The sequence below is a fragment of the Antechinus flavipes genome, chromosome 3, assembly GCF_016432865.1.
Source record: "Antechinus flavipes isolate AdamAnt ecotype Samford, QLD, Australia chromosome 3, AdamAnt_v2, whole genome shotgun sequence".
NCBI classification, from domain to species: domain Eukaryota; kingdom Metazoa; phylum Chordata; class Mammalia; order Dasyuromorphia; family Dasyuridae; genus Antechinus; species Antechinus flavipes.
In genome coordinates, this window is record NC_067400.1 from 72669100 (window position 1) to 72684238 (window position 15139).

Below are 15139 nucleotides of genomic sequence, written 5' to 3' on the forward strand. Positions count from 1 at the left end.
GGATTAAGTATCTGAGGCCAAATTTGAACTCGGGTCCTCCTGACTTCAGGGCTGGTGATCTATCTACTGCACCACTTAGTTGCCTCCAAAATACTTTTTTTTAATTAAAATTCTAAACTTTGTACTAAGGAAATTCACCTCTACAATCCTTAAAAGAATGGATAATATTTTCTTTAAGGAGGGAGGAGGCTAATCAAAAATTTTAAATTTTTTATTGAATGGAGTTCTTTCTTTTTTGAAAATGGAAATGTTTGATCAGATTGCTGAATACTATCACTTTGGGCTCCCTTAGGCAACTTAAACTGGGTGATCTATTTTTTTTTTTTGGAACTCGGTAACTTTTGAAGCAATCAAAGTCCTTCAACAGTTTCAGATAAAAAAAAATCTGAATTAAGAAAAAAGATCAAGTTCTGGAAAATGTGGTAGAAAGTATAGATAGTACAAAGGAAAACTACTCTCAAAGTAAGGAGGCCTAATATGATCCTGACACTGCTATTGATCTATTATTTTCTCACTACATTTAACTCCCCCTCCCCTTATATTTCTTGTTATGGTGATAACAATCCACAAAATAGTTATTGTGAGAATTTATGAAAATAAAACCAATAGCTTTGATTTTCCCAGAGAAAGGAATCAATTGTGATTACAATGGGTTTCATAGTAACCTTGATAAATTAGAAGGAAGAAGGCATTTACACCCCACCATCAACACCCAAAGCTGATATTCTCCTTAAACTACTTCCTGCACCTTGTTGAAAAAATCTTTTAATTAATTTACAAAATTTAATTTATATACTATCTCAGTATTAATTTTTTTCCACAAAAAGCTTATTACATAATATTTATATTACAAGACATAAGAAGACATGGGAAATAGAGGTTGACAATGACTTTTTATATATTTTAGATTATCTGAACCCTGTGGAAGAGAATCCTTTTGTTTCTCGGCGAAAGAACGGTGACCTGCAAGCCCTGGATAACCCTGAATATCATAAAGCTTCCAATGGGCCACCAAAGGCAGAGGATGAGTACGTCAATGAGCCACTGTACCTCAACACCTTTGCCAACACCTTGGGAAATGCAGAGTACCTGAAGAACAATGGACTGCCCGGACCAGAGAAAGCCAAGAAAGCTTTTGACAACCCTGATTACTGGAACCACAGCCTTCCTCCTCGGAGCACCCTTCAACACCCAGACTACCTGCAAGAGTACAGCACAAAATATTTTTACAAACAGAATGGACGGATCCGGCCTATTGTGGCAGAGAACCCCGAATACCTCTCCGAGTTCTCCCTGAAGCCAGGCACTGTGCTGCCTCCTCCACCCTACAGACACCGAAACACGGTGGTGTAGGTCTACTAGTGTTCCCCAAGTGGAGAGACCCTTCCTCTCCAGTGTCCATATCCCATCCCTCTTTGGTCCCCCCTCTCTTTCTCTTGTGGGCTTCCTCTACTTTCCAGGCCAGTCTTTTTGAGATGTCCAAACAGAAGCTATTAAGGATGCAGTGAGAAAATGAAAAGTCCCATGCTGTTCTAGTTTGGAACTTAGAATGAATGAAAGAGAAAGACAGGAGGGACTACAACTGTTTTTGGTTTCTCCACATGGGGAGTCAAGAGAGCAGAACAGACAGGGAAGGACCAGTAAATGTCACTGGGCAGTGTTGCCTGCTGTCAAAATAGTTCTTGGTTTTTAAAACTCCAGATGCCATTTAAAAAGTCACGTGGTGTCCGTTTCTATCAGCAGGAACTGATGAGCTCATATTCAGCATTCCTGGAAATCAAAATGTAGTTTCCATAAGGAAAAGGACAATTTTTTTATATCACATATGATAGTATAATAATTGAGATTGAGAATCCAATTTCTGTAACAATTTCTATCCTGGCAACTGAAAATGGCTAACTCAGCTTTCATAATTATTTAAATCTCCATCAAAGTTATAAGAAATAATTTTGTGATTTCATGTCTTTGGCCAATCCCTTCGTCTTAGCCCCTATTCCAATTTTGTCCCTTTTTATTTCTAATCGTAGAAATTTTACATTGATTTCAGTACATATCATTAACATTTTTAAATGTGTTGAGATACTTTAACAAAATAGTTTGAATAAGAATTCCTCTTAGGACTGCAAAAATGGCAAAACATCAAATATCCAATTTTTTGAGGTTATCAAGGAGGCCAAGACATAATATTTATACAACCAAAATCTAACTTTCATGATTTATTGTAATAAATACGAGACCCACATACACAAAGTACATTTCCCAAAACTTTCACTACTCCTTCAGTTCATTTTTGATAATAGTTAAAAAGCCGTAGGCAATGCTGGGTCTAAGAGAGAAACCAAGAGACAGTTCCATGTGGTTCATGAAAACTGCTGATATTTTTCAGGGGTGGCCCATTGAGTAATCTTTTAAACTGGAAGGAAAACACTGGATTGGATGAGTTACATACCTGGCAAAATGGCTCAGGAATGTAGTTTGCACTTAAGCTATGATTTTATTTGTTCTCATTCTGAACTCTTCTGGATTTTGAAAGAAGCAATATGGAAGTGACCAGCAAATTCAAATTATTTAATTTTTTTAAAAGAGTAATGAGGAAGAAAGACTGTGGAAATGCCAAACCAAGTAAACCATATCTTTGGAACAGTATCCAAGGATTACGGGAGGGCCAAGCACATTGTCTACCTGTGACATTCAATGATGTATGGAGAAAGGCCACCCAGTCCACATCCTCCATATGAAGGAAATTGAACTGAGCAAGACCTGAGCTGAAGTCCATGAAGTGTCTAGTATTAAAATTATAGTTGTTGAATTAGAAGTTAACTCTAGCACATAAGGTGGTATAGTACGTAGAAGGTTAAAAACATACAGACATGCATGGCTCAGAGGAATTGGGATCATAAAAACTATAAATGATCATGATACTTTTTCCAAGCTTTGATTTTATTTTCTGACACACTGACAAACTTTTGTTTAATGAGTTCAGTTTTATTTAACCATTACAGTACCTCTGATTTGGAGAACATTTCCATGGTATCATTGTGAATTTTAACACTAACTAGATGGGAGATGGTGATGGGCCTAGTGGCAAGAATAAAAGCTTCAAATGCACTAGAAATGTTCTTCTTTGGGGTGTGAGTAGAAAAGAATAAATTCTACCTAAGATAAACAGAGTTAGAAACAAATTAAAATCTAAAACCTATATTTAAGCAATTTCATTGAAAACGATCACTGACCTTTTAGAGGCGGTTTGGGAAAACACCAAAAGTAAAGGCCATTTTTCTATATAGTTTGTAAGAGTAAATTGCCTTAGAGTGGTCATTGAGTTCTTTTATTTGTACATATTCTTGTTGGACTCTTATTCAGGGACTGTTAACAGAGACTGATTTTTTTGTCCTCTGTAATTTGGAAAGTGTACCTTGTGATTTCATTCATAGAGCAAGGGTAATCAAGATGCTGCTACCGATTACATTAAGTGCTACCATTGCATTATGAACTAGGCTAGAGTGATATGTAAACCCTACATAAATTGAACTACTGGGCAGACAAACTCAAGAGGACTTAGAGCTAGTCTTAACAGCTTTGTCACCAAGAAATCAGCTCTACTAATACAAATGCTAGTAGTAATTAGGGGACTTTAGCCATAGACTCCAGGAAGAGCACAGTCAGGAGAAAGAAGTCTAACCAAGCCATGAAAAAGAGAAACAATGTCAAGGGAGGAATATAAATTCTTCCAGAATAGCACCAGCAACTAGAGTGACTTCCTGGAGAAAAGAAGTAAAATGAGGGAATCCTCAATAATTCAGGGTTTACTAGGGACATATCAGTAGTCTTCAGCCCATTCATTCATTTGAATGGATATCTTAAACAAAGAGTCTTCATCACATAGGTTTCTAATATACTTTAAAAAAAAATCCATTCTGTCTCCAGGTAGTCAGTAATGACAATATTTTCCTCATCTTTCCTATTTTAAAAAATGCTGTATGATATTTACAGAGTATTTATTATAATAGTACTTGGTTATCATGAAAAATGATGAAGAAAATGGTTGCTTAGGGCAGTAAATGAAGGTTCTGCTGAGGTGATAGGCAAGTGGTTTCTGGGAACTAAGACTATTTCAATTCCACTGCAACAATAAAAAAGATCTGATCCTTATGGCTCAGATTAGGTTCCAGTAGTATATGGATCAATAGTATACTGTGTGATTCAGATTGAGCCAAATAGCTCTGATTATTCTCCCTTAATTATACCAGGGATATTCATGTTATTTTCTAAGAAAGGTAACTGAATATGTTATGCTAGGAAGAGAGTGAAAATATTTCAGTGGTTTCCAAGATGGTGGCTTTTGGCTAGTAGAGCCAAACATAAAACAAAACAAAACAAATAACAACAACAACAACAACAACAAAACTGTAGTAAGGATCTAGATTGCTCTCCAGGGGATCAGATGCCAGAGGATGATTTTACTAATGGGAACTTTCAGTTCACTTATGTAAATTTGTGATATCTTAAAGTAAATTTCAAGTGAGTGAACTTTTCAAATCTACCCACCTTGTTTGTAGATAAACCTACCTTGGGAAATCACATTTCCAGAAATGAAAAGCTTTGAAGATAAGTTGGTTATTAATATAGTTAAGTAGTTCTTAGATGGTGAGATATAAAGAAGCTCCCTGCTCCTAAACTGGTTTAGGTCCCTGTGCCTATGGAAGCATTTCAAAAAGGTTTGTGTACATGTATGTGTGTGTGTGTGTGTGTGTTTTTTCCCATGGAGACATTTTTGTCCTGGCATTCCTAATGGCATAAAGAGAATTTATGTCAGGCCAGAAGTTGAACCATTTTTTCATTCAGCTTCTTTAAAACATAAAACAGAATTGAGTGGAATTTAGTCAAAGAATTAAAAATGAAAGTTCAAGTTGAGTGTTTCATCTCTTTCAATATAAATGACCAAAAGGGCAAGAGGATTCAACATCAGTCATTGAACAGATAAATTGCAAAGCATAAGGTAGAAAATAGTCTATATATATATATATGTATGTATGTTTTTAAGGAAGGACAGTTAGGTGCATGGGTACCCCTATTATTGAAGTAAATCAAGGAAAAAGACTTCAGGGTCTTAGCTGCTAAATGAAGCTGGATCATCTCTCTGCTTTTGTTAAGAGTGAACAAATTGTTTCCCCTTAACTTCTACAGGAAAAGATGTAAATACAAGTTTGCTCTGGAGCTATCTAATTCTTCTTTCAAAACTTGAATTATTTATTCCGTGGTAATTGTTGCTTGTTAAACTATTTTATTCAGTCATAAGGCATTAAGAAAAAAGTCATGAAAGCTCATGAGCAGCTCTGCTCTGGCACTGGAAGAGGAAAACATTTTCTCTGAGCACTGGACAAGTAAACCAAACAAAATAACTAACCCCAGAATACTTGATAACAAAAAAGTAAATGCAGAGGGAAAAATTTAGGGTTGGTTGAACACAAACAAACTGCCATCAGAATCCTTGCTTTCTGGATAGATCATTGAGAGCTATTTAAAGAGCCGAACCCATCAATAACAACTTGTTTTATGGAGTTTTTCTGCTATGGTTCTTTTTTTTAAGATGGCATACTAAAAGATACCTTCAAACACTGAAATAAATGTTTTTGACTGTTTTTGTTTTTAAACCTCTCTTTAGACTTTTCTCTTTTTATTTAATATCATGTAAAGCCAGTTAAGGGATTAGGGAAGAGAATGTATCACCATCTCAAATAAAAATGAGCTTTAATCACTAACCAAGATTTATTTACAATAAAAAAAATTTCTCTCATTTGCTGTGTTGGGATATAGAGATAGCACATGTGTATGTGGGGTAATTTCACTCCCTCATGCATTTTGTTTCTTTTTCCTAAGAAATATGTATGTTATTGAGTGAAAACTATAATTGCACTCTCCTTCTCAAAAATAAAAAGAAACAAGACAATGAAATATAATAGACCATCCTTTACATTTCAATTGCTTGAATACCAGATAGTGACTTGATAATTCACAGTTTGCATTATTGGAAGTATTTGTTCTCCTCAGTTTTCTGAAAGGGAAAGCTCCTGACAAAAACTATTTGAGTATGCATGCATGTTGATGTACATCCAATTGGAGAACAACCCAACACCCAGGGGAGATGTACATGAGGAGGATGTTGAGCCAGTTGCTCAGGCAGAAATGACAATGGATAGATGTTGATTAGCTGAAAGCATCATTTTTTAAAAGGATGAATAACAAAGAAACCAAGTCCTTACTATGACTAATATTGCAATGGGACCATCTCTTTCCTATTAGATAAGAATAAATGCAAGTAGTTGAGCCCCAGAGATACCTCAGTAAACGTATATTTCTATAGCATCAAACCTGACGTCTGCTGTGTGTGGTCTCTCAGGTCAGAAACCCTTCTGTTTCTATGAGAAATTGTATGTTAACACTGCCGGCTGTTCTATGTCTTTTAATTAAAAGAAAACATTTCATAAAATTGCAGAAGCTACAGACAGCCTCATTCATTTTTATAGAGCAGTGATAAAAATAGGGCATCTTCCTCTCACATATATCCACACACATGTACTTCTTTGTCCCTTGACAATGGTAATACTTTGGGTGGAACAAAATTTTCCCAAAGTCATGAGTTAATAGAGATTCAAAACTTCTATTTTATATGGAAAAGTCAGTTTTACTTCCCCAGGCTTACTCTGGAATTCACTTTTTTCTAAAATTAACTTGGTCAGTAAATGAGCAACTTGCTAAAAATCACAGAAATTATTTCTACTAAGGAATCATTTGGTCTTCAGTTTTAAAGCTCCTTTTTCACTAAAAATAAGAACATATAAATAAACAAAAAAACCACACCATTTCCTGAGAGTCAAATTGATAGAGCTGATGTAAATTTTTATTCTCACAAACCCTTTCTTTATACCCCCCTGTGATTCAGAGCAAAACATCAACCTTTCTTCCCATTCCTCTTGGAACCACTGCCCATCTTCTGCTCACTTTCTCACCAACTATTCCGTGATTCCTTTCTTGATGCCATCCTGGAGCCCTGATGATTGATCCCTTATAAGCCATAATAGACCCTTAAGGTCTTGTACCTCACTTTGTGAAATACTGATCTAAGCTGTCCCCACAAACACAAGAATGAATTCTGCATTACGTAGCCAAGTGCTTTGGCCATGGTTTAGGGATTTTGTTAGTTGTTGGGTTTCTTAGTTGTTGTTGTTTTGTTGGCTTGTTTTTAACATTTCACCAAGAATTCCACAGTTACTCTGTTTATCTATTATAAGTTTTCCCAAAAGGATAGATTCACATATCATGTCTTATGCATATTAATGTTGGATGAGAGGCTGGTCTTCAATGAATCTTGCAACCCTTATGAAGACATATAATACACATACACAACACTTTGAAATTTAGTTTTCCCATTAAAAAAAAAGATAATCAGAGGTTTGATTTTTTTAAAGCAACAATTAGTATTCATTTTCTATTTTTTTCAATTTTTTTTACTTCCAGGCCTCAAATTTTAATAGTGTTATTTTATTTGAACTAGTCTAATGGAATAACATTTTTTTGAAGAAAAAGATAAGAAGTGTATCACTTTGAAGCATCTTCTAGTGCTTTTGTCATCATGTGATATGATCAAAATTCATGCTTTGGGATAGTATATCACTTTTTCCCTACCTTTATTCTTTCAAGGGCAGTTTCTCTTTTAATGCTCCAGTGAGCCTTATGCCAATAATCAAAAGTGTTTCTTTTTTTCTACAAAGTCATTCTAAAAAGGGTAACAAAACAAGGAAACATACTTTCGTACCTGGAAGAAACAGTCAACATGTCTCAAACCATTTTGTCATAACTCTTATTTCCATTTCTAATGCACAGATATTTCTCCCTAACCCAGAAGTCTTTTTTCTGTTTCCTATGATATAAATCTAGTTTTCAACTTTGATTTATAGTGTTTTCAATGAATAGGGTTTGCATATACTCCCTTTTTTTCCTGAAGAGAGATTCACTTGCCCTAGAGCCTCCTGGTCTCTCAGGAGCTTGAAGAGGGAGTGAAGAAACAACACCCAAACCATAGCACTCTGAAGACTGACACCTTTTGGGATTACCACAGCACCCAAATGGGAACATTATTTTCTAAGTGTAGATATATAAGCTGTTCTTTTAAAGTAAGGTACTATGAAATATGTAGCATAAACTGGTACTGCTGTTAAATGGGTCGATTATTAAACTGAGCAGCTGTATGTAGGCAGCTAACTTTGAATGTGCACCCCACCAAAGGCTGGTGTCCACATCTCCATGCTGTATGTACTAGTTGCCCAGTGTTTTTGCATGTTACAGTTACATCCTTTAAAATATTTTGGTAGGATTAGATCCCTATCCCTTACATTGACTCCAACAAAAGAGAATGATATCAACTTGAAGGCCAGTCCATAGCACAAACAAAATACCCTTAGTTTTCTTCTAAAGAATCTTCTAAATATTCACCCCCATTCCCTCCTCAAAGCCTTTATAGTGAGATCCATTTAAATAGTAAAGGTGAGACATTACCTAAAAGATCAAGGCTGGGAGTATCTTATCCATATGTATTCATTTTCTAATGTTCTGAACTTGTCAACATAAAATAGCCCTCACTCTTATGAAGTATCTTCAAGGAACAGAGATGTAGCAACAGCACCTTTTTGGGTAAGAAATCCATATTTCATTTACAGCCCTACATTCAAAGTTAGCTGCCTCTTTTTTTGAAATAAAAAACTACTACTGTATGTTACTTTGAAAATGTGAATAGTATTTTTATAGCTTGTTAAAAGACATGGCTAGTTGCATTTGTAAATAAGGGTAATGTTGCTTTTATTTTCTTTTGTGGACATCTTTAATTGGAACATAATTGTCTTTAGGGTTGATTTGTATATAAGTAATTGACCTGTGATTTTTTTTTTCTTTTTGGTTGGAAGGTATCATTTTGACATTCTGTGTGATTCCGTGTTTAGCACTATTGTGGCGTGTTCAAACTTCTGCATTTGCTTACACAATAGGATATGCCAATTGTGTGTGGTGTAATGTTCTTTTAACATTTTTTTTTCTATTTCAGCTATGAAGGATTATGCACTTAACACGTACTAACTTTTTAATATTAGGTATATATTTTAGTATAATTTCCCCCTTTTATTTTTTCCTCAAAAAAACAAAAACAAAATTAAAAAAAATACCCCACAGGTTTCCCTTTTCCTTCCCCCCATTGTTGTTTGAGAATGAGGGAGAACCAGTATCATTAATTTGTGTGATTTAGGCTCTATTTCAGTTCTTTTTCAAGTTCCATATTTTGGGTCTTGAGTAAGAGCTTCACTTGTTTAAGGCAATTGTAGAATGTGACCTGCTTTGCCTCATTCCACTCTGATCATCCAGCTGAACAATTTGAAAACTGTTCTGCTTTTTTGTTACATGAATCTGTCAGAAATATATTTTTAATTTAATATAAATGAAATTCAATAAAATATGAAACAAATGTTACTTTGTGTGCTTGAAATTTCTAAGCAGTTTGGGGAGATCGAGGATTCATTCTGGATTTGTGAATATGGGTTCATTTGTGTCCACTTCTGTGCATCCCTTTAATTATTCTCCCGATTCAAAAGGAATTCTTTGGTGGTTTGAAGTGTGCTGGCCATATGTTTTTTTTTTTAAATCTTTTATCAATATGCCTGCTCATGCATATCACCTATAGTAGCTTGCTAATTATTTTCTGTTAGTTTCTTTGGAAGGGAAAATTAAAAAGAAATACACACACATAGAGAAAAAGAGAATTCATTTCTAGTATTATTTTCTAATCTGTGGACAACTGGATTTTACCAAAAAAAAAATGGTATCAGGCTAACTTTATGTGTTACCCAGAGTGTACTAAGAGTAAGGAGGGGAAAGTGAGATGGCAATTAAGTAGGCACAGATGTAAGGGAAGGCAAAGGGAAATGTTGATTCAGACCTTGTTAAAAAGCAAAGGAATGCTATATCTCCTCATTACTGCTCACCCCTTGTTTTTCCCTCTCCCCTACCTTAGGGAAAGAGTTAGCCTTAATATTTCATTAATTATTAATTGTCTCGAGATAATTGGGTTAAGAAACGTGCCTAGAGTAATTAATAAAACTATATATGTGTGTATGTATAGATACACACATATATATGTATACACACATACATATATTCTTCTGTGTTTTTGTGGGTGTCTATCATTAATTTGGGAAAGCATATTAACCCTTTAAACTCATAGTAAAGTTAGTATCCATTCTCTCAATTATAGATCCTCACGTAAGGGGCATTTAACTATTTTAGCTTTCAAAGTCTCAGAATTGTAAGACTATGAGGGGCTTAAGGAAACCACACTCTATTTTAGTTCTTTCCTGAGTTCTAGCTTTGAATCTTGGGTAAGAACTTTACTTATTTAAAGAAATCTTAGAATATGACCTTCTTTGCCCCATTACACTCTGATCATCCCAGCTGAACAATCTGAAAACTGTTCTACTTTTTCGTTCCATGAATCTGTCTGAAATATAATTTTAAATTAATATAAATGAAATTCAACAAAATATGAATTATATATCTCAGATGACAAACCTAGAGAGGCGGTGTCTAAAGTCAGAGAAATATTTAGACTCTAGGGTTGGGCTGGAATTTCAATTTTTTGGTAATTTTGTCATCAATCATCATTCTTATCTTATAATCATTCAGTCAAGAAAAAAAGTAATTAAGTACTTAGCCTGACATTGCACTAAATCTTGGGACATAAAGAAATATAACAATATGGTCCATTCCTCAAGGAATTTACATTCTAGAGGGAAGATAAAATACAAATACTATACATACAAGACACATAGTTTTGCTATAATGCGTATTTCAAAAACCTGAATTGATTCCAATATAATTGATGTCTTGGGAAACATTTTGAGTATCTCACAAATTTCAAGTTTGCTTCTGCCCAATTTCTTCTGTGAGAAACAAAGAGAAAGAAGAAAACTATACTATTTCACAATAATCTATAAGCTACAACCCTTTTCAATTTCTGGTGATTTTGCCACTTAATCATCATGTTTATCTTATAGTCATTCAGTCAAAAAAATAATTTTTAAGTACTTATCATAACATTGCACTAAATCCTAGGACATAAAGAAATGCAACAATGCAGTTCTTCCCTCAAAAATTTTACATATAGAGGGCAGACAAAATGCAAATATTTTACATACAACATACACAGTTTGCTGTAATGCTTATTTCAAAACCATGAACTGCTTCTAATACAATTGATGTCTTAGGAAATATTTTGAGTATCACACAAATTTCAAGTTTGCTTCTGCCCAATTTCTTCTGTGAGAAACAAAGAGAAAGCAGAAAACTATACTATTTCACAATAACCTATAAGCTACAACCCTTCTAAAGCCACATCAACTTCAGGTCTTTATAAGGGAAGACATAATATTGATTGCATGTCTTCAGGTGTAGTCAGGAGTTATGGACAGAGCAGGATTGGTCCAACCACCACCACCATCATCACTTCTTTCCATGATGGCCACTAGTCTCAAGTTATACTCTTCCCAACTCAAGCAAAACTTTGCCAGTCCTGCCTCAAAGAAAGTTGAGCATGGGGAGAAAGGCAGCCTTAGGCTACAGACATAGCTACTATTTATGTATTTCTTAACCATTTGACATCTATAAAATCATGCTACCATTTTATTAGGTTCCTATTTTTTTGTGTGTTTCACTGACAAATCAACTCCATTTTCCCTATAAGCCTTATGATTTTTATCACCCAGTGTTGAATAGCTGTGGTGATTTTTGAGAAGAATTATATCTTCATGTAGTCAGATTGATTGTATACATTGCAAATGAAACATAACCTCAAGAAGATAAAAGGTGTAGATTTCCACCCAGGAAAGAGTTGAGCTCAGTCTTGAGGGTGGGGGTGGGGAAGAAACCATGAAAGCCATTTTGACCACATTGATCTTAATACATTTTCCCTAGCTTTTTTCTCTAGATCAATAGGATTTCCGCATTTCTCTTTGCCTCCAGCATGAAGTGGCAGGAGACAATTAACCAAGAGGAGTGAATTGGACCAAAGGGGATTGCTACTAAGGGAGACATTTTTTCCTCTTCATGTCTGTTTTTGCCACTTAAAACTAGTGGTTTTCTTAAAACTATTTTACAGACTATCCTGTGTCTTAAAATGGTTTATTGACTGCATAAAAAATATGAGTATGAACTTGAAATAAGTTAAGAAAAGAAGGATGATAATGATCAAAAGGCACTAATGACTTGTTTTAAAAATGGCATCAATTGTTCCTTTTAGATATAAGCTCAAGCTTCCAAAGACAGTTTTTTAAAAAATATTTTTCCCCTTTCAGTCTTTTACTACCCTATATAGAGACTCCATCAAGGCTGAAGCATCTTATCACACAATTTATCTTATAAATAAGTTAATTTCCTACTTTTACATGCTAAATAGCATATAAATTCTATTTTTCTGAGATACCCACTGTAAAGGATATGACTCTAATTCAATATCAGCATTTCAAATAAAATAATGATAATAAAGGGGAAAGAAGGAGATGGAGGTTCTGAGGATGTGAGGAAATGGACGGCAAGAGGCTAAAGTGAAAATCAAAATTGAAACTCTTTCAACTATTTCCTAAGCAGTTTTCCAAAATCACCGAGACTCACAATATTTTCTTCCTCCAAGCATTACTTTTACACATTTCTTACAAAATCTATATTTTAAAGGCGTTTCAACCTCAAGCCCCAAGATGCATATCATAACACAGGTTACAGTCATAAAACTGTATACCAAGCAGGTGCATAGTTAGTTAATTTTCTTCCCCTCCACAATCTTTCCAAGCTGCATGATAAACCATGGGGAGCAAAGCCACTAGACAACCATCTGAAGATTAGAAACAGAAGACTGTCACCCAGATAGCAATTTTAAAGCTATAAACAGAACAATTCACCACAAGATAGCAATCAGAAGCCTGTAAACCAAATGGTGCACACGAGACATGTGAATATTGAAATACCTGCACTTGCAAATTACCTGGAGGTATTTAAAAGAAAAATACCCACCTTGCAAAAATATTTGACCTGCTTCTACTTACTAAAAAAATCAAGTACATGCTGCTATCTCTCTTATAAAGAGTTCGATAAAATGACATAATCCAAACTGTCAGTTGAGAATAAAAACAGGAGAATAGAGTTGCTCAATACCAAGCCCAGTGCTTCATTATGTGGCACGTTGTTCTCAGCATTTAGCACAGAATCTTCCAGTAGTAGGCTCTCGGGAAATGATGAATGAATGGAGATTAATATTGGATGGCAGTTGAGTTATTTGGAAAAGAGTGATTAACTTGGAATCAGGAGACCTGGGATCAAATCTCAATTCTGATCATTATTAAATTAATTGTATGATTGCTACTCAACAACTCTGGACCTTTTTTGGGTATTTTTCCTTCGACTCCTTGGAATAGTAAGAGAGTAAGGGAGTTGGGAAGAAACCTAACTTGCTATAACCTGGCATAACCATGTCCCAGATTATTCTGTTTATATAGTTTGATTTTTGAGAATGAAACTCTTTATCAGCCTCTATTCCTCAAACTTCTGAATATCTTTAAACAACTTTTGAGATATTGATTAGTATATCTTTTAAACAGGTCTGGGACTTGATCTGCCAGATATTCCATCTGACTCTTCCTTGATATCTCTCTTAGTTACCAAATTCTTCCTTGGTTTACCTCTGGAAAACCCTCGGGATTATATTTTATGAGTTCTGCTCATCATAAAGATCTTTGCTAATCCTTTTCAGCACTGTCTGCTATGAGATACTCTCTCTCTTAATGTCTTCCTTCTAATGACATCTTTCTCCTTATTTATATCTAACTTTGGTTAGTCTGCTAACTCTTCTCTGGATCTAACTCACCAATCAATACCATATCCAGAGCTTATGGCATATTCCTTTAATGATTTTTCTAAATTCCTTTCTTTGATAACCCTGTTGCTTTCCCAACTCTACTTCATATTTGTCACTTCTGGTGCCTATTTTACCTCTTCATTCTATCTGTAACCTGTCCCCCTAAATAAATCTATTTTTTGGCAAAGAGAATAGCCATTGTCAATTTGTCACATGTTTATTTCAAACTGGGAATTGCTCCTCTGACCTCATCACATTGATAAGTTCACAATCAATTAGAAGACCACCAAAAAGTTGAAATATATTAAGTTTACACCATATGAGATTAGATTATGTATTTAGTATAAGAAAAAAGGAGCAAACAATAGTGGATGGAAATGTGAAAGAAATATTTAATCTGCATTATTTTGAATTTCCAATATTATATTTTATATTTATCCTAAATTCTTTTGATTGGTCCCAGAAATCAAAATTAGCTGCAATGAGAATAATACAGAGGCAAATAGAGGTTTGAAAACAGGAAGAAGCCAAAATTTCTTGATATTTAGAATTAGCCCAAAATGGAATGAATTGCCCTGAATAATAGAAAGTGAGTTCCTGCATTACTGGGAATCTTCTAGCAATATATGGTTGAACACTAGTCAGGAATCTCGTAATCGGGAGCATTTTTCAATTGGGCTTGGCATAGAAGGCTACTTCAGCTGTCCTTTTAATTCTGAAATTTTGTGATTCCATCTCAGTCTCAATTCTCTTCAAATTTGTCATTAGAAGGTAGTATTTTTACAAAAAATAACATTTAATATGTGAGAAAAATTATCTATTTGAAAATTTTAGTCCAAGAATGCAAAAACCAATAAATTGTTTTGGAAGAAAAACAAAACAGATAAAAAGATGTCCAATTACTGCCTGTCTACCACGGAAAAAGTCATTGAAGACCCAAGCTTTTAAAAATGAAGACAATTACAAGGCTACATTTCTCTAAAATTAAATGTTCCAATGGGGCCCCCAAATTTATTTCCTTAACAGGAACTTAAGCACCTCTACAGAAGCATGTAAGTTAAAGCTGCTAGAAGACCATTCATTCTGAGAGAACATGGAAATGTCTGATTTTTCTGAACTCTGAAGTATTTGTTGGTTCATTTTAGTATGATGGCTTCTGTCTATTTTGTGTTTCATTTCACTGTTATTGCCTGC

The 15139-nt window shown here is 34.7% G+C and overlaps 1 protein-coding gene across 1 annotated transcript in view; it reads left to right on the forward strand.

Moving 5' to 3' along the window:
- LOC127557028 (receptor tyrosine-protein kinase erbB-4) overlaps positions 1-9511 on the forward strand; it is a 313556-nt gene extending 304045 nt beyond the window's left edge. The window contains exon 14 of the mRNA XM_051990514.1: positions 908-9511. Within this exon, the coding sequence (XP_051846474.1) occupies positions 908-1353 (446 nt within the window). The 3' untranslated portion in view covers positions 1354-9511. The remainder of the gene's footprint in view (positions 1-907) is intronic.
- The last annotated feature ends 5628 nt before the right edge of the window (positions 9512-15139 follow it).